This window comes from Parasteatoda tepidariorum, chromosome 9, assembly GCF_043381705.1.
Source record: "Parasteatoda tepidariorum isolate YZ-2023 chromosome 9, CAS_Ptep_4.0, whole genome shotgun sequence".
NCBI lineage: Eukaryota > Metazoa > Arthropoda > Arachnida > Araneae > Theridiidae > Parasteatoda > Parasteatoda tepidariorum.
Genome location: NC_092212.1, coordinates 74106749 through 74132756, shown reverse-complemented (window position 1 = coordinate 74132756; position 26008 = coordinate 74106749). Strand labels below are relative to the sequence as shown.

Below are 26008 nucleotides of genomic sequence, written 5' to 3'. Positions count from 1 at the left end.
CTTCATCGTTTTTTCTTCTTTTTAAGATTATTTCCAAATACTTTTTTTTTTAGTTGGGTTTAACAATAAAAAAACGGCTTTTTGTAGCGATTCAGAAAACCGGAAAAATCAGTTATCCGGAATAGCGATGGTCCCGATCGTTCCGGATAATCGGTTCCCTACTGTAGTAAGTTGCAAAAATATTTTTTAAGCTCTTTGGAATGAAGATCACACGTACATGAGAATTCTTTGTAGCTTTTTTTTGGATTCCCTCCAAGATTTTTTACATGTTTAGCGTGTAAATGGAATCACTGTAAAAGTATGTTTATGTATTCAAAAGAGGGATTGAATTTCATTAATTTGTATTGATTGAAATACAAACTAGCCACGAACTATCTCCTTACTAATGAAAAGAGGAAGTTTCATTAATTTTTAACGCAGGTTAAAGATATATAATGTGTCCACCTTATACTTCATGGCAAACATCTTAAGTAGTAGTGAAACATGTTCCACATGCTAAACAACCATTCCGTTTCTACTACACCACATAAGTGGTGATAAACAGAACTATGAAACGTTTTTGTTCCTTCTTCATGTTGGTCCTGCAGTGGACTGATCGTTAAGACATGGTTCTCAGTAGAACACCGAAGGCATGCATCACTGGCTGCGGACAGTAAACGGGTGGGTGATAACTTTGATCAGTCTGCCAAGGGCCTGAAGGTGCACGGTATTGATCCTCATTAAACTGTTCTACCCTAAAGTGCTTGACTTCGCGCGCAGGTCATTGGGCTAATAAAGCAGGGGAGCCATCCCATCTGCTGAGGATCAAAATTGCGATGGCATGTCTTGGGATCATCTTCAGAGATGTTTCCCAGACCGTCGCCAATTGCCCAATGTGCAGCTCTAGTGAATATATAAAGTATTTACCTACCTTCTTCATGTTGACTGAATTAAATTAATATTTTGTGAAATACTTGTTAATTTTTTATTTCATGAAATACAAATTATTTAAATTGGGATTTTTGAATAATGCTGTTTACTGTTTTTTTTTAGAATTATAATGTTTTATCAGCAAGAAATTTCTTTTAAATAATTTGAATTTTTAACTGCAACCTTCTCATCCATATAGGTTAAAAATTAGAAAATCAGCATTTATTATTTAGCCTTAAACACTACATGCAAATATATAATTAAAATGCCTCTTCATAAACGTTATTTGTGAGGTTCATAGACTGGTTCATGGTTAAAAAACCACTCTGACTCGACCCTCCACTTCGTGCTATTTAGCATGATTAATAGTAAGTATTATTTTTATTAGGTGTTGAGATGGTGAACAAATCTTTTAGTTAAATACCATACTAAGAAGTAAAAAAAAATTCCTTGTTAAAAAATTCTAATGCAATTAGGTTTAAATTTTTAAAAAAAAATAATTCCTTGTTTATCATATTAACTAAGCTGATTGCATTCTAATTATTGTTTGTAGGAGACTGTGCCACCTTCAAAAGAAACAAAAGCTGCTGTTCCAGCATCAAATATGACAAATGGCGTGGATCTGCAAGCTTTAGAAGCTTCAGTGACTGAACAAGTGAGAAAATATTTTGTTTGTTTCAACAAGTTTTTTTCTTCTTTATAATTCATTGATTGCTTTGTTCTAATTGATTTTTTTTTATCGTTATAGTTTCTTATTTATATGTTATACTTTCATTTAATTAACTATTTTCATCTTTTTAAAAAAAAATGCTTTGTTCAACGTAGAAGTGATCGGAACGTCCTGAGTTAGAGGCCCTAATTTCCTATTTATAAATTCTTTTATGCACCAAATAAGTTAAACCAAAAAATTAGTAAACATGTCCTGGTAATAATTTATTTCAAATGGCAGAGGGGGAATTGTAAATAATTACAATATGCAATATTACCCCCCCCCCCNCCCCCCCCCCCACTGATAGTTCTGCATGTAAAAGTTTTATTTTAAGTTTTATGTTATTAGATAGGGAAATAGTGTACAAGGGAGAAACATTCTCTCAATTTTACCCTTTTGCTTAAGTGTCATTGGGTTAAGTTAGTAAGTGAAAATTTAATTAATTTTTAAAGTTAACAGAAGTTATAAATTTGTAATGAAAATTTTTTTGTTTCATATGTATTGAAAATAATGGCGATCCAAGCAATATTGATAACTTCAAAGGATAACTGGGATAACATTAAGCATTTTTATTTTATGACCGTGTTGATCAGCCAACCTAATTTTGTACAACTTCAAATTCTCAACTCTGTAGCTTTGTAATTTTGAATACAATGCAAAATACAACGGTATTCCTGGATAAAATATGGGGAGAAATTTGCCTTTGTGGATGACTTTTTGATGGAAGTAACCCGCATTTTTGTTAAATAGAGCAAAGAACCTCCAATGGTTAGCCTGACGGCAAGATGACTAATTCAGCATCAGGCTACCACTGAGGATATTTTAATCAACACTGTGGTTAGTGCAAGTTAGCTGCAGAATTCATATCAACCAGCCATCCCTTGGAATGAAACCCCTGTCACCTCATATGGAGTTGAGCGTTCTATCCCCTGAATCACTACGGCTCAAGCAGAGACTATTTTATTTTTATTTTATAATCGTCATTGAACAGCCGATACAATTTTGGGTTTACGACTACTAATGTTAAAAACCGTAGCTTTTTAATTTTGAACACAATACAGAAGACAAGAAACTCCTGGATCAAGTATTGGCAAAGATTTGCCTTTGTGGATGACTTTTTAATGGAACTAACCCGCATTTGCATAACATGGAGAGGAAGACCACGATAACCTCCCATGGTTAGCCTGATGGCAAGGGAACTTTGACCCATGATCGATCTACAACTGAGGATAGTTTTTGTCAGCACTGTGGTTGGTGCGAGCCGGGTACAGAATTTGAACCCAGTTCCTCTCATTGGGTGGCGAACGCTCTATTCCCTGTGCCACCATGGCTCAAGCAGAGACTACTTTTATAATTTTATAACTGTCGTTGAACAGCCGACCCAATTTTTGGGTTTACGCTTACTAATGTTCTGCTACGTAGCCTTGTAATTTTGAACCCAATCCAGAAGACAAGGAAATTCCGGGATCAAGTATTGAGAGAAGTTTGCCTTCGTGGAGGACTTTTTGATGGAACTAGACCGCATTTGCGTTTTATGGAGAGGAAAACCACGAGAACCCCCACGGTTAGTCTGATGGCAAAGGAACTCTAACCCATGATCTGTCCAGTGTAATAGCTTTATTTTTAGAGTTGTTTTGCGTTATTTTATTGATTAAAATTTTGACAAATTTTATTTCAATAATATTTTTTCTCGGCAGGGTGAGAAAGTGCGATCATTGAAGGTTGCAAAAGCAGACAAGGCTTCCATAGACAAAGAAGTTGCTTTACTTCTGCAGCTGAAAAGAGAAGTAATGATTGCAAAGGGTGAAAATCCAGATCAACAACCAGCTAAGTCTAAAAATAAGAAAAAAAGATGATCATGATAAAAATGTAGCATCTTAATTTATGGTCATTAAATCTTAATTTATTGTAAAATGGTTTGTTTTTTTTAATTATTCTTCAGTTTATCTTCAATTACTTATATTGATTACTTTGCAGATGCAAACTGAAATTTTAAGGGAAACTATTTTTTCCTGATTATTTAAATATAAAAAGTCAAGTTTATTGTGAGATAAATTTTTTGTGTTTTATGCTATGTAATTTTTTTCTTCCCATTTTGAAATGCAAATCATTTTCTTTAATTTTCATTTTCTATCATTTTAATCTTTTTTTTTTAAATTTTTTTATTTTATATCACTCTAATTATTCTTTTTAATGTAGAATTATTAAGAGTACTTACAAATACTAATTCAGTGTTCCCACGGTTCTTAAAAATTGCTTAATTTTTATGTAACAAAATAAAAATTATGACTATCATGATAAATAGTTGTCATGAAATTTATATTATTTCGTAAAATCTACAGGATTTCTTTTTCTTATCCATGTTGGCAGCTATGAGCATACCAACATTGACCGGTTAGGCATGTTTAGCGATAATATTTAATTTACTTAGTCTATTTACAAATTTTTGAGTTAAGCATATTATGTTGATCTTTGTAGTATTCATCTGTATTGTTAAAAATTTTACTATCCTTTTTAGAAAAAAAATGGAGTAAGTGTTGTTACAATAGTTAGTTTTTCATATGCTATTTAAGTTTTCCTATTTTTTTTAGCCGTTTCAGCATGGCTAATTCAGTATTATTTTTTAGCCATGTCTGCCATGTAAAATATTAAATATGTACTTTATCTTTTTCATGTTTGCTAATTTTTTCTAGTTAATGGTCGGTAATGAATAATTTGCTTGCATTTATTTCCAAACATTGGGGGACTGTTCAAATATTACATAAGCATACTGTACTCCCCATCTCCTCGTCAGCAAAAATAAGCAAACCACAAACCCCCTCCCATTTTACATAAGAAATTTGCAACCCCTACCCTCATTTCAATCAAGTTTTACGATTAAACTCAAATAAAAACATTAACTTTGCATATAACAAAATTTACATTTTAATTCTTTTTATAAAAATTTCGTAGAATATTCATTAAGAATCTTTTGTTTTCTTTTTTAGTTCAAAACTCTAACCTCTATAACTCTTTGAAGGAATTTTTTATTTTGCTTTTTAGGAAAATTTCAAAACTAAGGGTATTTTATTGTCATTTGTAATTTTAATGTCATTGCTCATACACTTCTCATAGCTTCCAACTCTACTAGTTTCCAATAGACTACTCGATTTTGCCAGCTTCTCCTGGTTTAATTAAAATTCTCCTAATTTTCTGTACATTTTAGAAAATTCCCTAAAATTGAGTAAGTTTCCTAATTCCTAAGAATTTTTGTACAGATTATTGCTTGAATATTTAAATAAGTATTACTAATACATAATGTATCAAACCTCATTTATAGAAATGAATAGAAAAAAAATTTTGTTCGAAAATGTTCGCTTTATTTTTATTCAGAACTCTCTTTTTAAATTAATTAAAAAAATCTTTTAACTATCTTTGATGAATAAATTATTATTCAAAATTATAAGTAAACATAATGCATAACATTTCAAGCTCATTTATTGTTAATCATAACAGGAAAATATTGCAGTTTTACTGTTTTGATGAATATAAAAATCCCTAAAATTCCCTATGCGTAAAATATTTAGTACATTATGCAAGAATTATCATGAAATTTAATAGTATTTCATAATATCTACTAGATTTTTTCCCTATCCAAAATAAGCAGCAAATCACAAAACACCTCTCCTCTGTATTTTCTTGCTTCTCTAGATTGACAACTGAGGGTTCTTGATATTTATGCAACTCTTAGTCTGGCATAAACAATGGACTCATGAAATCACTTTCAGCTTTTTTTACCATGTTTTGTTCTGGGCGTCTCATTCTAACCTTGGCTTTACTTTCACTTTAAATGCTATCATGTTAACTGTTATATATGCAAGCTAATACACACTCCTCTTTCCTTCCTTTATAACCTTGAATAGCAGTGTCTCTATCTTACTGGACACTTCACTCTTTCCCTTTTCAAGGGGGGGGGATTATATTCCGGGGGCTCCCAAGGAATTCTGATTTTTTCGTATTATCCTGCTAAAAATTAGTAGCAAGACGCTTACATACGCACGTTTCTTTCGCCAATATGGTTCTTTTGGTTTGGTAGATTTTCTCCATTTAGAATATTTGGAACTGTGCTGGAATCCGCAGCGATTCTTAATCACGCGGTTTAAATATCAAAAATCGGTTTTCATATTTACCCAATTTTAAAGTTATTTGCAATTCGTATTTATGTGATTTAAAAGTTCAGTAACGCGATTCGTATTCACACGAATTTAAAATCTGATGTCAGAATTCGGATTCTCGCGTTTACAAAGTCCAATATTGCGATTTGTATTCAGGCGTTTGTAATATCAAACATAGATTCGTAGTCTTAAAAAAATCAAATATTCCGATTCATATTCACGCAATATTAAAATACAGTATCGCGATTCATATTCACGTGATTTTTAAAAAACCAACTTCGCAAGTCTTGTAAGAACTACGACTTTTCTTAAATTAGTTACTGTGAAAGTGTGATATGTTAGTGTGATAAAATTATGTTGTATACAAAACAGGTATAATACATAAACTGATATAGATTTTTTGCACATAAAGTTTTTCACCTTGTGTCACAATCATCCCTTCCTTTTTTCTTCGATGGTGTAACAAATTTTAAATACGAAGCTTAACAAATATTCATATTTTTACCTAAAGAAACAAAACACAGGATTCATACAAACTTTAAATTTATTTGGTAATTGTCAAGATGGAATGCTATGTAGTATAACATTGATATATTTCATCTTTTATTTTCACACAACACAGTTTTTATGATACATAAAATTTCTTAATATAAATGCTCATAATAATGTAAATGCTATCCAAAAATATGTATACACAAGCAAGATTTGGTTTCAGTTTTAATAGTAATTCTAATTTTTTTTTAAATGTATTCACATGTTTCAACAATACAAACAATAATAAATTAAACTGAATAAACAAGATAAACCTGATTCACTTAATATTTCTTAAAACAATTTCTTTCACACTTTTCCTTTTTTACAAGCACACTAACATCAAGTTTCGTACAAAATAAGAGGTATTGAGGTTGAATATCAATACATAAACTTCAGTTTTATATAACAAAACATCAGCCAACAATAAATGGCAAGGGTTTTAAAAATTTGCCGACAAAAATAAGATATGCAAAGTAAAAAAAGTTCGTTTCAGGAAGACTGTGACTTGGTTTGCACCTATCAATAGATTGCCATTTTACCCTTTATTAAATCAAGTTTTATTGATCAGTAAGTCCTAATTGATGCCTATAGAAATTCGAGGTCATTTTCTGCTCGACGTATAGCTTGTGGAGGCTTCTGTATCTCTAGAAACGGAGGACTTTCGAGTCTTTTTGGTTTTGTAAACTCCTTGTCTTCCTATGTTTTGAAAGTAATTGTGGTTCATGGCATCTTTTGCAGTTATTCTCTGCAGAGGATCAAAAAGTAGCATTTTCTGCAAAAGCAAAACATAAAAGAAATCAGAAAATTACTAATTCCTTAAGTGTTATCAATTCTACTAAGAATTACCAAAAGATGCTATTTAGAAACGTGTGAGTAAGTTTTTTCCCCTGATATATTCTTTTTACAGTGCTCATATGATTATTTTCACCAAAATAATTTAGATCTAAGAAAATATAATGATTGACTAGGTCAACCTTCATNAATTACTAATTCCTTTAGTGTTGTCAATTCTAGTAAGAATTACCAAAAGATGCTATTTAGAAACGTGCATTGAAGAGCGTAATCAGAAAAAGTAAGTTTTTTTCCCTGATATATTCTTTTTATAGTGCTCATATGATTCATTTTCACCAAAATAATTTAGATCTAATAAAATATAATGATTGAGGTCAACCTTCATCTATCAAAAAGTACCTCATGATAGAATTAAGTTAACATGTCTTTATACAGGGGTGATTGTGAGCCCAAGTCAAAATTCCGGAAAATTTCTTGAGTAAAAAGAAGAAAAATCTAAACAAGGTTTTTTCCTTTTTCTGAATATTTCTTAGTTTACTTAAAATATATTTAAAATTTTACACATATTTATGATGAAGTAATTGAAATTTACAAATGTCTTTCTTGAGTTTATGATTATAATAACTATTTACTGATAAAAAATGAATATTAAACTTATAAAGTTGCTCTCCTTACAAACAAATAAAATGTGTTTTTAAGTTCCATCTTTGAAAATTTGATTTCTGAAAACTTTTGTGATCAATGATCTTTTGAAACATCTCCGGAAAATCCGAATATCCATATTTTTTCCGGGGCACAATCAGCCCTGTTTATATACTACGCAATTGGTATATAATATTTGTAGTGGTAGTTACGCCACATACTCACCTTCCAGAATTTTATCTGTGATAGAATTCAATGAACGAATACCACTAGTTGATTTATGCTGCTTTTTTTTATTTATATCATTTTTCTAATTTTTTTTCTTTTCTTCACTTTTTGGCCCGGAAACTTTTCTTTACCGGATTTATTTTTTGAGTGCTATATTTTAAGCAAATCAATTGTTTTAATGTGTAGCATCCATCAATATTGACCATACGGGTCACCAATAAGGGGTATAATGATTGACTATGTCACCTTCATCTATTAAAAGGTACCTCATGGTAGAATCATGTTAATAAGTGTTATATACTAGGGGATTGGTATTTAATATTTGCAGTGGTAGTTATATACGCCACAGATCAATGCTTTTGGTAAGATTTTATATTTCCTTATCTTGTCGTCAGGGACCGATCAAGACAAATTCAGGCCCAAGCCCCACCAAACTTTCTGGGCCCCTCGCAAAATATTTTGAAATTAAATTGCTGAAGAGTAGTCCTAATAATGAAAAAGAATCTATTAAACTGCATGATTCAAGAGAAACATTCTAAGAAATTTTGAAAGCAGACAATTGAAGATTATTTCTTCAGGATAAAGTTTACGTACAGTAGGGAACCGATTATCCGGAACGATCTTAATATTGACCATCGCTATTCCGGATAACTGATTTTTCCGGTTTTCTGAATAGCTACAAAAGGGCGTTTTTTTTATTGTTAAACCCAACAAAAAAAAAAAAAAAATATTTGGAAATAATCTTAAAAAGAAGAAAAAACGAAGTAATACAGTAATGATTTTTTCTAAAATGATTTTATGGTAAACACCTTTCAAAGAAGAAAGAAAAATCCTAAAATCATTTGAGGAAAAAAAAAAATTTTTTTTTAAATGGCGGGAAAATTTATCGAATTTCGTTCCGGTTTTTTGGTTTTCCGGTTTTCTGATTTCCGGATAACGGGTTCTGTACTGTATCTGTAAATTAAAGCAAAATATAAAACAACAAAACAATGTTATGTCAAAATAAAAATAGTTGGTTGACCACGAACAATTGAAATCAGTGATTTTTGCTAAAAAGTCACTGATTAGCTGAATTATTTTTTATTGTAAGCTGTAATTATTTTTTTGTTTAGTACTTAAACCAACACATAGCTCAATTTCTAGCGCGGAGATGAACTCTGCGTTCGAGGAAGTGCAGTCAAGTGCCAACTCTTGGTGAACGAACTATAACATGGTATAATAACATTGTACAAGAGTATGGTAAAGGTGTACATACTTGTAGCAGATCTAATCCATCAGGACTAATTTCTGGAACCAAGTTTTCTAGAGGTTGTTTTCTATGTCCTTTAAAAGAGATCCAGGGCAAAGGTACTTCAGGCCATGCACTCTCTTCTGGAGAACCCAACACTCTGAAAAATTAAATATTTTTAAAAATATTTTTTGTTTTGAGTGCGTTAGGTATTATTCTAAAACAGTGTTTCCCATACTTATCACTTTTGTGTACCCTTTCTAAATTTTTCGTAACGCTGTGTACCACTAATAAAAAAATGAATGTATTTTTTACTATAACAAAAGTAAAAAATCATAATTGGCTGTTGGCGCCACTAATTAATAACTGTTAACTCTGCAAAATATAGCCTACAGAAAATACGTAATCATAAATTTCCATGGCTAGCTTTGTTTTTAAATAAAAAATTTTGAAATTTTCGTTTGTTGCAAGATATTTCGCATAAGAAAACGTACCCCCTTAACTGTTACCACGCGTACCACACTTTGGGAAACACAGCTCTGAAGCAAAATTATGTTCAATTTTTACTAATCGTGATGTACAGTGTGCTAATTGTTTTGTGAACATAATTAAGTTTGAGCACAATAAATTTGTCAACCCAATTTTTGGGTTTAAGATGCTGCTGATGTTCAACGCCGTTGCCTAGTAATTTTGATCCCAATCCAGAAGACGAGACAACTTCTGGATCAAATATTGGGAGAAATTTGCTAAAAATTACTTTTTGCATGGAATTATCTTTGGATAAACGAATTATATATTTGTGTGCAAAAATGTTTCATTTCGCTTAAGAAGTCCTCGAGATATCGCCAAATACGTAAAAAATAAATTTAGGGGTCCAAACTTTGGACCGCTCTCCTGATCAAACTATGTGGATCATAATTTCCAGATTGCGGCTACCCCCTATATTTTGAGGGTCAGAAATCCGTCATAAAAAAAAAAAAAAAAAAAAAGACGTACGTCTTCGTGTCTGATTGTGTTTCGTAACTTAATACTATATCGTCTGTACTAAAATAATTCGAAAATTTGAGGTCACCCCCTCGAACCATTAAGATTGATTCTTAGAACGTGAAGATCATCAACCCTTAGATCAAAAGTTATTCAGGGTGGTCCGTTTTTTTATATTGCTCACTGTATTTGTGTAGCAGATCGGTCTAATTTGGCTGAAGGCTATTACGAAATTTCGCGAAAAATGAATAATAAAGTATATTAATTAATCGTCAACATCATAATGGCTCGATAGCCCAGGGTGGGCCTTGGCCTTCTCTACACACAAATTCAAAAACTTATGAGTAGGAAGAGTGAAAATGATCACTTTTCCTTCTCACGACGAATTTTACTAACGGCCGGTTTCAATATTATTCATTTTTTACTATGCTGTAGAGAGCGGGTAAACTACATAATGTGTTTTGAAATAGTCTCTTCATTATAAAACAAAAAGATTTACTTACTCAAAAATCTTCCTCAGTTCGTCTACTTCAGATTGACCTTGAAATAAAGGTCTGCAAAAGGAAAAATTTACACAAATAAGTATTCATAAAAAGGAAAAATTTACACGAATAAGTATTCATAAAAACATAATTTACTAAAATCAGTGGTCGGAAGTAGCGCGCCTCAAGTAGCGAAACTACCGTAGTCACTACAATCTTCTGTTGTGGTCGTATTGTTGTGCGCTACTTTTTAAAAGTAGTGTAGTGAGTGAGTAGAGCAAGATTTAGAAGGGAACAAAAAAAAAAAAAAACTAACTTGTAGCGGTTTTTGACAACTACTTTTAGCATTAGTTAAATAAACAAAGTTCAAAAGCAAAAATTTTTTCGAATCCGATTGGTGCAAGTCCTTCGCGGGCCCATCAACGTACGCAATGAGAAGGCCTCTGTGGTCGAGCGTTAATAAGATCTAGGTTTGATGCTCGGAAAAATCGGCGCGAAATCGGTTGAGTTGTTCCTGAGAAATCGAATTTTAAATATCTGAGTTTTTAAAATTCGATTTTATTTAATAAATTAGCATATTTGCGGTCAGCCCTTCAAAGCACAACCAAGAACGCGAGGATTCGATCACTAGATCAAAAGTTATTCAGGGTGGTCCGTTTTTTGTTTTTCGCACTATTCTTGGAGGATATAAAAAAGCATTGATCACTTAAATCAAGTGATTTAGAATAAAAACGCATTCAATGTTAACATGAATTAAAACTTCTTAATATCTATTCATATTTAACCAAGCCAATTTTTTTTATTCAAAAACTATTTTGAATATTGGTGAAAATTAAGTTCGTCAGTAAGTTTGTTTTCTAAAAGTAGCGAAGTAGTGACTACATTTAAAAAAAATTGTAGTTGGAGTTAACTACAAAGAAAATGTAGTTTTTCCGACCACTGACTAAAATATATTAGTATAACTAGATAGCCCAACTCCCTTCGAGAAAGGTATACAGGGTATTCTAAAAGTCAGAGGGATTAGAAAAAGAATCAGGAAAATGAAAACTTACTACAGAGCATGGGACTAAAAACTACATTGAGATGATGAAAATTGCGATAAATGCACGCGAATTTTGAGGTGGAGGTCATTTGAGGTACGTACCACTTAAATTAAACAACCAACCCTTTGTTCCACCTCTTTTTTCGTATGAGGTCACCATGAATCACTAGTTCATACGACGCCTATGAACACATCGGAAGAGAGCGGATTATCGTTTCGTAGCTTTCAGCATATATCAATTGCACGCCTGGCATCTACGAGCTCACCTGGAATCATTTTTACGTCGTTGTAGACAGTGCAAAAACGTCAACGGGTGCCAATTGGAACAATTCTTCGAATGGTTATTCAAATAAATCTTTTATTGTAGTTAGCAAGTTTTCCGGTGTAATGCAGAAAACTGTATTTTATATATATTTTTTTTAATTTATACCTTTCTAAGGTGGTTTGAAACTTCAAAATCCAGCCTTCATTTTCTGGATGCACACTCCTGTGTTTGTCGATCGAATTTTAAAACACCCTGTACACGTAGTTATATATTTATTAACACTTACCTCCTATTATAAAGTTCTGCAAATATGCAACCGCAGCTCCATATATCAACAGCTGAAGCATATGTAGCATTTAATAATACCTCAGGCGCTCTGTACCACAATGTTACTACCTGCAAAAATATAAATACATTTTAGAAGATTCAATTGATTTTTTACAATAATATTTCGGAGTCGGTTATCGATTTCAACTCAAATTTTTTTCCCTTTCACCAAATACTTAATTTGAAAAAAATGTCTATTCAATACTGAATAATAATAAGAATTCGTAAATACTGACAATTAAAGTAAAAACACACACGGAAAGATAAGTGTTGAAATTTGTTAAAATTTTTTGGTGGCACCACAATGTTACCACCTGCAAAAATATAAATACATTTTAGAAGATTCAACTGATTTTTATAATAATATTTCAGAGTCAATTATCTATTTCAACTCAAATTTTTTTCCCTTTCATCAAACACTTAATTTTAAAAAATTGTCTATTCAATACTGAATAATAAGAATTCGTAAATACTGAAAGTGAAAGTAAAAACACACACGGAAAGATAGGTGTTGAAATTTGTTAAAAATTTTTTAATACGTAATAAATAGTTTGTATAAATATTTTTAAAGTAATACACATTCCGGGTTTAAAAAAAAAGTTAGGAAGCGGTTCGAGACATCACTTCAAAAAAGTGAAAATAGTTATATTCAATATTTTTAAAAGCGTTCTAATGATATCAAATTCGATATTTCACCATTCAAAATTCAGGAGGTGGGCGGCAGCTTTGATATCTTAAATATGAACCCCTATTTTTTATTGCAGATTCGGATTTTCCAGAAGAAAGTAACACTTATTTGAGCTGTAGATTTATGAATTTTGCTTCACAGATGGCGCTGTAACAGGGAGAGATTGAATCGGGTACCAGCTGTTTAAAACGGCGCGAAATTCGAGACCCGTCAGAACAAGAAAATTAAAATAGACATGTTTGAAAAAACATTGTTTAATTTTTTTAGAGAGAAAAAAAATTACCGGAACATTTTTAGTTTTATATACTTTTGTTTTTCAGTCTGATAGGTCTTGAGATATCAACATTTTAAACATTCTGTATCCTATTTTCAATTCCTCGGCTACAGCGCCATCTATGAAGCATAATGCATATAAACCTACAACTTTAAGGAGATTTTCTGGTGAATCCGAATCTGCAATAAAAAGTAGGCGTTCATTTTTTAAAATTCCCTCCAGGAGGTGGTGCTGAAAGATCGAGTTTGGTATCATTAGATAGCTTTTAAATAATATTGAATGTGTCTAGTTTTTTTTTAGATCCGATGTTTTTTTCTCGAGACCTTTGGTCGTTCCCAAAATCTTTGTTTACACGTTGTATATATAATATTTACAACACCATTAATATGCGTGTTGTTGAGTAAAAACTTAATGTACATAATGAAGTTTTGCGAGGTAACGAAACTGAAATTTGAAAGAAACACACTTTTCAGGCACTATCTTCAAAAGAAGTTTTGATTATTATGGCGTAAGCAATTTGTAAGAAATATGTGTTTTTTTCATCATGGTGTTACCGGCAAAGTTTGAAATCCGGCATTCTATAGAATGCCTAGGAATTGTATATAGCGCCTAAAACTAGCAGCCAATCTAAGAAACGATTCATATTTCACGTTTCCTAGGCTTTGTAGAAAGATAAATGAGAAACAGGCAAAGTATGTAATGTATCCTCGATTCGTTTCGAATATAACAAAGTGTAATTCAAATGCCTTCCATGTTACAACAAGTAGGTTAATTTTAATTTCTAATTTTCTATACGTAAATTTTAGTTCCCTTATTAATAAAAGCATAAATTTTGCTTTGTACACCTTTCATTATTCTTTACGTATTTTGAATTAATATTTTTAATGACATTCTCATTTCTTTTCTTAGAATAACGTTTATATTTTTGAGGAATGCACAATCAGAACCATTTTTCATCTTTGCCTAAATAGAATTTCTCATTCCATATAATGTCTAGGTATTATATACAATGACTAGATAACGTATGTAATAATTCTCATATTTCAAACTTTCTCTAAAAACGTACATTTTTAGGGAACGTACGTTTACGTTTAGTACGTTTTAGGCCTATGGTATCCTGCCATACAAATTTCTATGGTTGCCATAAGCCTATGGTGTCGTGCCATATAAATGCCATACAGATCTCTATGGTTACCTAGGCCTATGGTATACTACCAAACAAATTTCTATAGTTGCCATTGGCCTATGGTGTCATACCATACCGATCTTTATGGTTACCATAGGCCGATGGTATACAGCCATATAAATTTCTATGGTCATCATAGGTTTCCATAGAGTGCCATAAGATGTGGCTATTTTTCCTAAGGGGTCTGGCATTATATCCAATGCCTAGGCATTCTATAGAATGCTGGTGTTTCATGCTTTACTGGTAACATTTTCAGAAGAAGTTCTGATTGATATCGTGAATGAAACTTGTAAGAGACACTCGTTTTTAGCACTATTTTCAAAAGAAGTTAAGATTGTCATGGAAAATGAAATTTATAAGAAATACGCGTTTTTTCTTCTTACAGGGTTTCCACTCAATTTAAGGTGATTTTTCCAGGTATATCAGGAAAACTTCAATGAAAATCCAAATCATATTTTATCTATATCATGCAATTTTTCATTAGACAGCTTCGATTTTGTTTTGTTTTGTTATATCAAATATTAGATTTTGTGAGAAAAGAAATATCAATCACTGAATGATGATAAAAGCATGGATTTTAGATAGAAACATGAATGAGGTTAGAAGCAATTTTGAGACTGGTTATTTTCCAGGTATGATGTAGGAGTTTTCCTATTATATTTTTTTTAAAAGGAACTTCCCCCAACTATTCCCCGCTTTAAAGAGGCATAATAAAAATCATACAATATAATTAATATTATAATTAATATTATTTACATTACAAGTAAATGCAGTAAAAGATGTATACGCACCACATCTGTTAATGGTATGAAGTTTTGTAGTAACCTAGCTAAACCAAAGTCTGCAACTTTCACTAGTCCAGTGCTTGTTATGAGGATATTTTGAGGTTTCAAATCTCTATGTACAATGCGGTTGCAATGGAGAAAATCGATTCCACTAAGAATTTGGTAGAGTATATCCTAAAAGATAAATAGAAAATATTAAATACCTTTCGAATTTATGTTGTTTATAATGACAATTGGAAAAGTCATGCTCTCCAGACATTGGTCTTATTACGAATTCAATAATATACTTGCAGAAAAAAAAGCGAAGAAAAGATTGTATACAATGCCTAATATTTGGAAAACCGTATACAAGGTTTTTCAAAGTTCAACCTGACAAATTAAGAGGGATAATAAAGGGCATCAGAAGGAGGAAAACTTACCATAGAACATGTGGGTTTAAAACCACGTATAGACGGTTAAAATCACAAAACCAAGACCTCATGCAGGTTTTGACATCACGCTGGAAAACAACTACAAAAAGATACTAGAAACTTGCTAACAAGTAATAGATTTATTTGATAATATATTACAATGACTGTTCGAAAATGTGCCTTCTAACGCCACTGCTCACTCCGCAACGACATAAAAACGATTCCTGGGCACTATCGAAGATACAAGTGCTTATTTGATATTTGCCGCAGTGACGACAATCCAGGCGGTGAGATCCTCCGAAGTGTCCACATGCGTCGCATAAATGAGTGATTAAAGATAAAATGAAAAAGTCCCGCCGATTGAGATCCGGTGAACGCGAAGGCCATGCCACGAATTTCATGCATCCATGGTGGTATTGGATGCCCAGAGTTAGTTGAAGTGTGTCCTACTTAAATAAAACTCTTTTATACTATACGAATGCTACGGCATACACAAGCAAAGTTTAGGTACGGCAAACTTTCACTGACCAATCTTTTCGTCTCCTCCACATTAAGAGCCTACATGCGTTTTCCACCGTAATTTGCGACTCCATGGTCTTATGGTATATTTCGATTCGCAATTTGTTGGTTGAGTTTTGAAATACCCTATAGGATAACTCTCATAAATCATACTTCTCTTAACAACCATATAATGTCAAGTATTGCAAATACCGATATTTCTCATTTTACCAATAAAATATGTATGTTTAAATTGATAGAATGGAAAAATTCAGTTTAAACTACTAAGGTCACTAGTAGAAACCTATGTAATGATTTGCAGCACTAAGGAACAATTCTAAAATTCATGCGCTGAGCTCATGGTAAAATAATTGCATTGGAATAATGCACTTAGTAGGTTTTTAAGTTTATAAAGCAAGAACGCTTAATACACGATGAAATAACTGTACTGCTAAAAGGAAGCGTGAAATTATTTGAAATTTTATTGGTTCAAAAGGTATTAATTGAAAAAAAGAGAAGCTCTGTCTATAACAGAACTGAAAATAAAAATATTTTTGATTCCCATTATTTATATCGTTGAGATAATTCAACATTAAAAATAAAAATTTATTAAAATTAAAGTAATATCTGTAAGCCAAAGCTTAGACTTCGAATTACATTGTGTAACTATATTTGCTGTTTAGTTATAAATTGCGTTAAACTTGAAACAAGGCGGTTTCTTACTAACGGATATATAGAATTCATTGATAAAAACATCTGCTCACAGTATTGTAAATTTTTTCATATTTTGTAATTTGAGCCAGGCAAAATTTGCATCAAATATTTAAAATATCTTCTCCAGCTAGGATTTGTTTGAATTTGCATCAAATATATAAAATAGCTTTCTCGGCTGGGATTCGTCAGAAAAATTTGCATCAAATATGTAAAATATCTTTAGCGGTAAGATTTTGTAAGAAAAATTTGCATCAAATATTTAAAATATCTTTCCCGGGTGAGATTCGTCAGAAAAATTTGCCTCAAATATGTAAAATATCTTTCGCGGCAAGATTTTGTAAGAAAAATTTGCATCAAATATTTAAAATATCTTCTCCAGCTAGGATTTGTTTGAATTTGCATCAAATATATAAAATAGCTTTCTCGGCTGGGATTCGTCAGAAAAATTTGCATCAAATATGTAAAATATCTTTAGCGGTAAGATTTTGTAAGAAAAATTTGCATCAAACATTTAAATATCTTTCCCGGGTGGGATTCGTCAGAAAAATTTGCATCAAATATGTAAAATATCCTTCGCGGCAAGATTTTGTAAGAAAAATTTGCATCAAACATTTAAATATCTTTCCCGGGTGGGATTCGTCAGAAAAATTTGCATCAAATATGTAAAATATCCTTCGCGGCAAGATTTTGTAAGAAAAATTTGCATCAAACATTTAAATATCTTTCCCGGGTGGGATTCGTCAGAAAAATTTGCATCAAATATGTAAAATATCCTTCGCGGCAAGATTTTGTAAGAAAAATTTGCATCAAACATTTAAATATCTTTCCCGGGTGGGATTCGTCAGAAAAATTTGCATCAAATATGTAAAATATCCTTCGCGGCAAGATTTTGTAAGAAAAATTTGCATCAAACATTTAAATATCTTTCCCGGGTGGGATTCGTCAGAAAAATTTGCATCAAATATGTAAAATATCCTTCGCGGCAAGATTTTGTAAGAAAAATTTGCATCAAACATTTAAATATCTTTCCCGGGTGGGATTCGTCAGAAAAATTTGCATCAAATATGTAAAATATCCTTCGCGGCAAGATTTTGTAAGAAAAATTTGCATCAAACATTTAAATATCTTTCCCGGGTGGGATTCGTCAGAAAAATTTGCATCAAATATGTAAAATATCCTTCGCGGCAAGATTTTGTAAGAAAAATTTGCATCAAACATTTAAATATCTTTCCCGGGTGGGATTCGTCAGAAAAATTTGCATCAAATATGTAAAATATCCTTCGCGGCAAGATTTTGTAAGAAAAATTTGCATCAAACATTTAAATATCTTTCCCGGGTGGGATTCGTCAGAAAAATTTGCATCAAATATGTAAAATATCCTTCGCGGCAAGATTTTGTAAGAAAAATTTGCATCAAACATTTAAATATCTTTCCCGGGTGGGATTCGTCAGAAAAATTTGCATCAAATATGTAAAATATCCTTCGCGGCAAGATTTTGTAAGAAAAATTTGCATCAAACATTTAAATATCTTTCCCGGGTGGGATTCGTCAGAAAAATTTGCATCAAATATGTAAAATATCCTTCGCGGCAAGATTTTGTAAGAAAAATTTGCATCAAACATTTAAATATCTTTCCCGGGTGGGATTCGTCAGAAAAATTTGCATCAAATATGTAAAATATCCTTCGCGGCAAGATTTTGTAAGAAAAATTTGCATCAAACATTTAAATATCTTTCCCGGGTGGGATTCGTCAGAAAAATTTGCATCAAATATGTAAAATATCCTTCGCGGCAAGATTTTGTAAGAAAAATTTGCATCAAACATTTAAATATCTTTCCCGGGTGGGATTCGTCAGAAAAATTTGCATCAAATATGTAAAATATCCTTCGCGGCAAGATTTTGTAAGAAAAATTTGCATCAAACATTTAAATATCTTTCCCGGGTGGGATTCGTTAGAAAAATTTGCATCAAATATGTAAAATATCTTTAGCGGCAAGATTTTGTAAGAAAAATTTGCATCAAATATTTAAAATATCTTTACCGGGTGGGATTAGTCTGAAAAATTTGTATCAAATATTTAAAATATCTTTCCCGGAAAAATCAAATCAAAAAAATATATATAAACTTATTTTACTTTTATTTTTTCAGGAGCAGGTTCTGGGGGAGGACACCTCTCTAAATAAGTGGCTAAATCATAATCAACATGTTCGAATACTAGGTATAGAATCAACTGGTGCTCTTCCGGTATTCGGGGACCATGACATATATCTAATAACCTGGAAAAAAAAGAAGGAAATTGATATTAGTCACGTGATACGAAATATCATAAGAAAAATAAGACTCAAGATATGAATAATGGTTTTGAAAAAATTCTTTATCACAATAATAGCCTTTAAAATTCAAAGAATGCTGTTATATTGATTAAGGGTGCACAATATTTTTCAAATAAGGGCAGCAATACACTCAGTTTTTACAAGGTGCGTAGTCAGATTTTTCAGCAAAAAATAAGAACCTTTTAAATACTTTTTAAGCACTCAAAAAATATTTTTAATAACTTTCCAAAAAAAAAATTTTAAAAAATTATCATAATTAGGACCTGTGCGGTAATAAAATTTTTTTATCCATCGTTTAAAGTTCTTAATTTATAAACATAAAATAAATAAAATTCAAAAACATTTTCAAAAACGTTAAAATTATTCGTTACACAAACTTAATACGAGTTTAAAAATATTTGTTCAAAGTTAATTAACAAGATATATGCTCATTAGATAATTACATTGTGACAAATACTGTTACTTAAATATTTTTTCTGGACTGTTATTTGAATATTTATTTTTCAATTTAATATATATTTTTTAAAAAGAATTTGACTATCGCAGTGCAAATAAGTCCTAAATATATAAGACTTGATAGTAGTGACATATAATCAGCATCTAACCATTAAAATGAAAACAAAATAACAATCAAATCGGTTTATTTATTTTTATAAAAAAAATTCTTTCATTGAAATTATTCGTTACAAAAACTTAATGCAAGTAAGTTTTAAAATGATTGTTTAAATTGATAAGTACTTATGTCATTCCTAAATGTTTCAATAGATGTCGCCACTATAACTTGGGAGATCAGAAGTGAGAGAAAACACCAGATAAAAACTTAAGTTATGAAGAAAAAAAATGTTAGCTAGAAAACGATATTACTATAATGTGATTTTCCAAAAATGCATTGAAAAATTAATTAAAATTCGTTTGGGCTTCCAGACAATGTCATAATTTGCGTTGTCAATTAAATAATTTTACAAATCAAATTATCTATCATATAATTTTTTTTTTAAAATAAAAGTAATAAATTGAAGAAGTTTAAAATTATAGAATGATTAGAATCGAACTATACAAAAATTACATTTTTGTATTGTTACCATAAACAGGCTATTTGTTTTCAATTTTCACTCTGTAATTTAAAATTAGCGAAATTATGAAGTCAGCAAGAATTCCACCAAATTCTTCGCCTTTTTATACCGAACGCAGATGCATTCCTTAAAAAGAATTATACTGGAACCCAGAGCCGGATTATACCTTTCGTAGGCCCTAGGCATAGCCGATTTTGGGCCCTCCCCTCCTTCCCCCACTCCTCCCCTCTTTTCAAAATATATGGTAAAAAAAATTATTTGCGTTCAGCAATGAATCAAGATCGTTTGGTATCGCTCGCACTTATGTCGATTGAATACGACATTTTGCGTAGTTTGGAATTCGACAGCATAATACAAGATTTCGTTGAATCCAAATATTGCAAAAAAGTAATATATTAGATCAATTTTTTTCTCACAAGTTTTAATAGGCCCCTGAATTTCGTAGGCCCTAGGCACGTGCCTAGTGTGCCTATATGTTAATCCGGCCCTGCTGGAACCAATAAATTGTGTTGCAACACCTACAAAAATAAATATTGTTGAATTACCAAAAAAATAAATAAATAAATAAATAAAAAAATAAATGCTATATATTTTTTTGAGGAACCTTAAGATCAAACTGAAGTCCCAAAAGAAAAGACTTCCAATGTTTGAAGAACAATCTAGGAGACATAGTTAATTTATCACAAACATTAAAATTGACCTTAAAATAGTTTCATCCAATAATTCAAAATTAGCATAATTAAGAACGAAGGAACCCCAACAATGAATGCTGGATGAACTAGTCTAAAATTACAAAATCAGATGCCTTCTTCAAATGGAAATGAACACAACTGTGGTCTCAACTGCGAAAATGTTCTAAGAGGAACCAAATAATAAAATTGTAGCACCAAAGGATAAGACTTCCTAGGTAATTGAAGGTCAATGTAGGAGACAAAATTAATTAATCAGAAAAAGTCAAGCCGACCTCACAATAGTTTTATCCGATAATTCAAAATTAGCATAATTATGAATGAAGGAATCCCAACAATGAATCCTGGATGAACTTGTCTAAAATCACGAAATAGAATGCCTTCTTCAAATGGAAATAAAACAACTGCGAAAATGTTCTACGAAGAACCTAATAATAAAATTGTAGAACCAAAGGATAAGACTTCCTAGGTAACTGAAGGTCAATGTAGGAGACATAATTAATTAATCAGAAAAAGTCAAGCCGACATCACAATAGTTTTATCCGATAATTCAAAATTAGCAAAATTATGGATAAAGCAAGCAAAGAACCCCAACGACGATTCCAGAATGATTAACTCTTCGTCTGAAGTCACGAAGGCGGATGCGTTCTTCAAAAAAGAATTTAAATACATGGGAGGTTTTTATCTGCCACCAAAAAACTGGAACCGATAACCTGACCAACACCCACAGAATATAAATTCAGTTCGTTGTGGGAGGGGTCGAATCGGAGAAGAAAACCAATGTCTAGCTGTATCCGTAACCCGTTCTTTCCCACGGTTCCTATCCAAGGAATGAATGGACTTAGAATTTTTTTTTTATCGTTTTCATTCAGAATTTTTTTTTTATCGTTTTCATTCGACCGACTTTATTTAAGAAAGGTCGACAATGTAACGCGTTGTAGTCTATTTGCACGCAATATTTCGATATACGAGAGAGAAATTACGGTTTTTCTGGGAATAACAGTAATCTTTACACAATGATCATAAATTACAAAAAAAAGCTAAAGAATTTCCATGAAACTAATTAGTTCTTTTTTTAGAGGAAAAAAGAAAATTAAGAACGATAAAAAAATATATATTTTTAAGAATTAAGGTGATTTGCCTTCCCATAAAAACCAAAAGATGGAAAATGTTCGTTTACCATTTCTATTGACCCTTTAGAAGGCCGTGGGAAATATACTTTTCACCTGTTCCGACTATAATATTGACCACTAAAAATAAATTATATTTTTTACTTTTTGTATCAAAAACAAAAATACTTAACTACCTATATAAAAAGCTGATTGCAGATAGTATAGGGATAAATTTTTCAGGAAAAAAAATGAATACAGAACCTAAAAAGCATCAAATATTCTTCAAATTATGATTGGACCTTGTTATTTTACATGTTTTGAAAGATATTGCTAAATGGAGTCTTAGCATTTAGAACGGAAAAATCCAATCATTCGAACATAAGTTGTTAAGGGTAATGACGATTTTTCTTTCGGCTTATGGTATAATCACATGATGGTTTAAATTAGATCAAAGTTTGGTTAATCTAAATTAAATCACAGTTTCCAAATCTTTATTTTGGTCCAGCGTCCACTTTGCAAGACTAAGAATTTGCTACGACAGAAAAAAATATTTTTTCATTTTTTTTAATTGCTTAACATTAAAAAAAAGATATACTCTAATCATGGTGTTAAGTTACTGTAGGTTTCTGTTTACCAGTGTTTTTGCTAGTAAGAATTATTTTTAGGAAATTTTTACGGAGTTGTTTGTATCGATTCAAATTAAAGACAATGATATTTAAATATTACTGTTTTAAAAATTAATTCGCGTGTTTCATGAAGTAGTTTGAAAAGAATGAGGAGCAATACATTAAAAATTTAGTAGTTTAGGATTGTAATTAGTGTTCTATAAACAGTAAATCCCGTACAAATACATTTCAAATTTAATTAAGTGATTTAAATTTTAGAAGATAACGATAAAAAAATCCTAAGTTTTTTTAGAGAAAAATATAAGAGGGAAGTATAAATACTTTAAGATTCTCGAAAAATAAATTTCAGAATTTTTTTTTCTTCGATTAAAAAAAGTAATAGAAAATAAATAAATAAATGCGAATTTGATTAAGTTTAAGAATTTACTAGCTATTTCGGGAAATTGAGTCACGTATTTTTTTTTTTTTTNAAAAGTTTTCGTTTCTTTCTTTTTTTTTTTTTTTTTTGAGTAATCTGGTGAAAATAGTTTCAAATGAAAAAAAAAATTTAAACGGCTAATTTTTAGGATAAATGATTTCAAAGCAAGTTGTCCAATAATGATTTTTAACTAAGTAAAGGTTTGTTAAACCTTTAAATTTAAAAGCTTCAAAAGAAGAAAAAAAAATTAATGGTTAAAAATTTAAAAGGACAGTTTGAATTCTTAACGAGAAAAAAAAATCACCAGAGTTTTCCTGGTATTGACATTGTTTTGTGTGGGATATCAAAAGTTTTTTTTTAAATATTTTTCATAATAAAACTGATTATTACTCTTTCACTTAATAAATTGTTTTATTTATAATTACTTTAATATAAAGTAACAAATGAGTTAGAAGTAGCAACTTATTTTTTGACTGAAAATTAAAAAAAAAGAATATTAATTTTAAAGTATAATTTTTACTGACTCTCTAGAAAGTTCTAGCGCCCCAACGGAAGTCCTCAGCGCCCACGTTGGGAATTTAACACTTAACTTTAGCGATCTGTTTAATATATTGCTTGTTTTAACATGTTTCGTTAAAACAAACAACATTTGTTTTAAAATGTTTCGTGGGCGTTGATAATCAGTGTTTTGGTTGATTAGGAACCTAAGATCTAATTTTAGTAAATGATTATCAGCGCCCACCTTGGGAACGTAAGATCAAACTTTAGTAAGTGGTTATCAGCTCCCACGTTGGGAACCTAAGTTATCAGCGCCCACGTTGGGAACCTTAGATCTAACTTTAGTAAGTGATTATCAGCGCCCACGTTTGGAACCTAAGATCTAATTTTAGCAAGTGATTATCAGCGCCAAGTTGGGAACCTAAGATCTAACTTTAGTAAACGACTATCAGCGCCATGTTTGGAACGTAAAATCTAACTTTAGTAAGTGGTTATCTATCAGCTCCCACGTTGGGAACCAAATATCTAATTTTTGTAAGTGATTATCAGGACCCACGTTGGGAACGTAAGATCTAACTTTACAAAGTGATTATTATTATTTTCTTATTACTAAAATATTCAAAAATTCTTCTCTGCTTAGCTTACAACCAAATAAAATTGTTGCATAGTTAATTCGAAAGGGGGTCGATGCGAAAAAGGGAATAGGGGTCGTCCACAAATGCTATGTTTAGAAGGGAAGGGGGTCATAAAATTATAACAAAGGGGAGGGAGAGGGTAACAGGAATTTTTTGGTTAAAATTAAACGTAAACAGATTAAATATTTTTCATTCAATGTGTCACACGGGCAAGGAAGTAGGGGTAAGATGAAGTGTGACAATTTTGTGACAAAAACTAAGTAAAAACTTTTTTAAACAGTCCCAAAAGAATTTTTTTCTGAGAATAACAGTGATTATTACACAATGATCATAAATTAAAAAAATGTAAAGAATTTCCAAGAAACTAATTAGTTCTTTTTTCAGAGAAAAAGCAAAATTAAAAATCTGTGTAACTGATAAAAAAATTAATGCAATCTCATAAAGATCCGAAAGATGAAATTGCTCTTCTTCAAGCGACTGCAAGAAGTAGGCATTCGTTTTCGGCAATTTTATGTCTCATTAAAAAGTAAAATATTTATCTCTATTTATTATATTATGCATAAACCTTTTTTTTATTTATTTAAGGCTTGAATAAAATATTTCTAATTAGTATGCAACTACTGTTACCACAGTAACTGCTATTTCAGATTAAAATTGCCCGACAAAGAGCTATTTGTAAGTTAAACATGTTGAAAACGTTTAGTATTTGCAACTACTATATACCATTTAATAACCGTTGTTAAACAGCTGAACGAATTTTGGGTTTACGACTACTAATATTCAACTCCGTAGCCTTGTAATTTTGAACCCAATCCAGAAGACAAGGAGATTCCTAGATCAAGTATTAAGAGAAATTTTTTTTGATGGAACTAGCCCGCATTTGCGTTACATGGAGAGGAAAACCACAAAAACCTCATACGGTTAGTCTGACGGTAAGGGGACTCTAACCATGAACCGTCTACCACAGAGGATATTTTACATCAGCACAGGGGTCGGTGTAAGCCGGATGCGGAATTCGTATAGCCATCGCTGGGATTTGAACCCGGTTCACCTCATTGGAATAAAAATTTAACTATGGTATTTCTTTTTGACAAAATGCCAAAATCTGAAAATGACTAAGGTTTCCAAAAGGTGCTCCGCGGAACCCTAGGGTTTATTGGATGGGTCAAAGGGGTTCCGAGAATTATGAAATTTTTAAACCAGTTATGCTTTTCAAAACCTGTAATTAAATTTATATCCGACAAATAATCTATTATTTATTTAATTTTAAATATAAAATTATCTAAATTTTGTTAACTAAAATAACTAAGATCTAGAGTAGATGAAGCTTCAGACCTGTGAATTCAAGTGTCTGACACAAAAACCCAATTTTAAAACTCATATTCATAAAACGACGTGATGAAAAAAAATTCATTAGTCATTCATTCACTAAATATTTTTAAAAGAATTAATAAAATTTAGATCACTTCATATTTAAAAGAATTAAGAGCTAGATTAGATGAAACTTCAAACCTGTGAAGCATTCATTCACTAAATATTTTTAAAATAATTAATAAAATTTAGATCATTTCATATTTAAAAGAATTAAGCGCTAGATTAGATGAAGCTTCAAAACTGTGAATCATTCATTCACTAAATATTTTTAAAATAATTAATAAAATTTAGATCACTTCATATTTAAAAGAATTAAGCGCTAGATTAGATGAAGCTTCAAAACTGTGAATCATTCATTCACTAAATATTTTTAAAATAATTAATAAAATTTAGATCATT

General features: G+C 31.1%; 2 protein-coding genes across 3 annotated transcripts in view; one reads left to right on the top strand and one right to left on the bottom strand.

The window, feature by feature from the left end:
* Positions 1-3532, top strand: part of LOC107439894 (methionyl-tRNA synthetase 1) — a 42991-nt gene extending 39459 nt beyond the window's left edge. Inside the window, 3 exon segments of the mRNA XM_071185855.1 lie at positions 1298-1308; positions 1463-1564; positions 3316-3532. Coding sequence (XP_071041956.1) covers positions 1298-1308; positions 1463-1564; positions 3316-3474 — 272 coding nt within the window. The 3' untranslated portion in view covers positions 3475-3532.
* A 2766-nt stretch (positions 3533-6298) lies between these two features.
* Positions 6299-26008, bottom strand: part of LOC107439895 (cyclin-dependent kinase 4) — a 176285-nt gene continuing 156575 nt past the window's right edge. For both annotated transcript variants that reach the window (XM_071185398.1, XM_043040233.1), the window contains 6 exons: positions 18986-19127; positions 15236-15403; positions 12256-12365; positions 10684-10734; positions 9224-9356; positions 6299-7078 (listed from right to left, as the gene is read on the bottom strand). In XM_071185398.1, the coding sequence (XP_071041499.1) occupies positions 6908-7078; positions 9224-9356; positions 10684-10734; positions 12256-12365; positions 15236-15403; positions 18986-19127 (775 nt within the window). In that variant the 3' untranslated portion in view covers positions 6299-6907. The remainder of the gene's footprint in view (positions 7079-9223; positions 9357-10683; positions 10735-12255; positions 12366-15235; positions 15404-18985; positions 19128-26008) is intronic.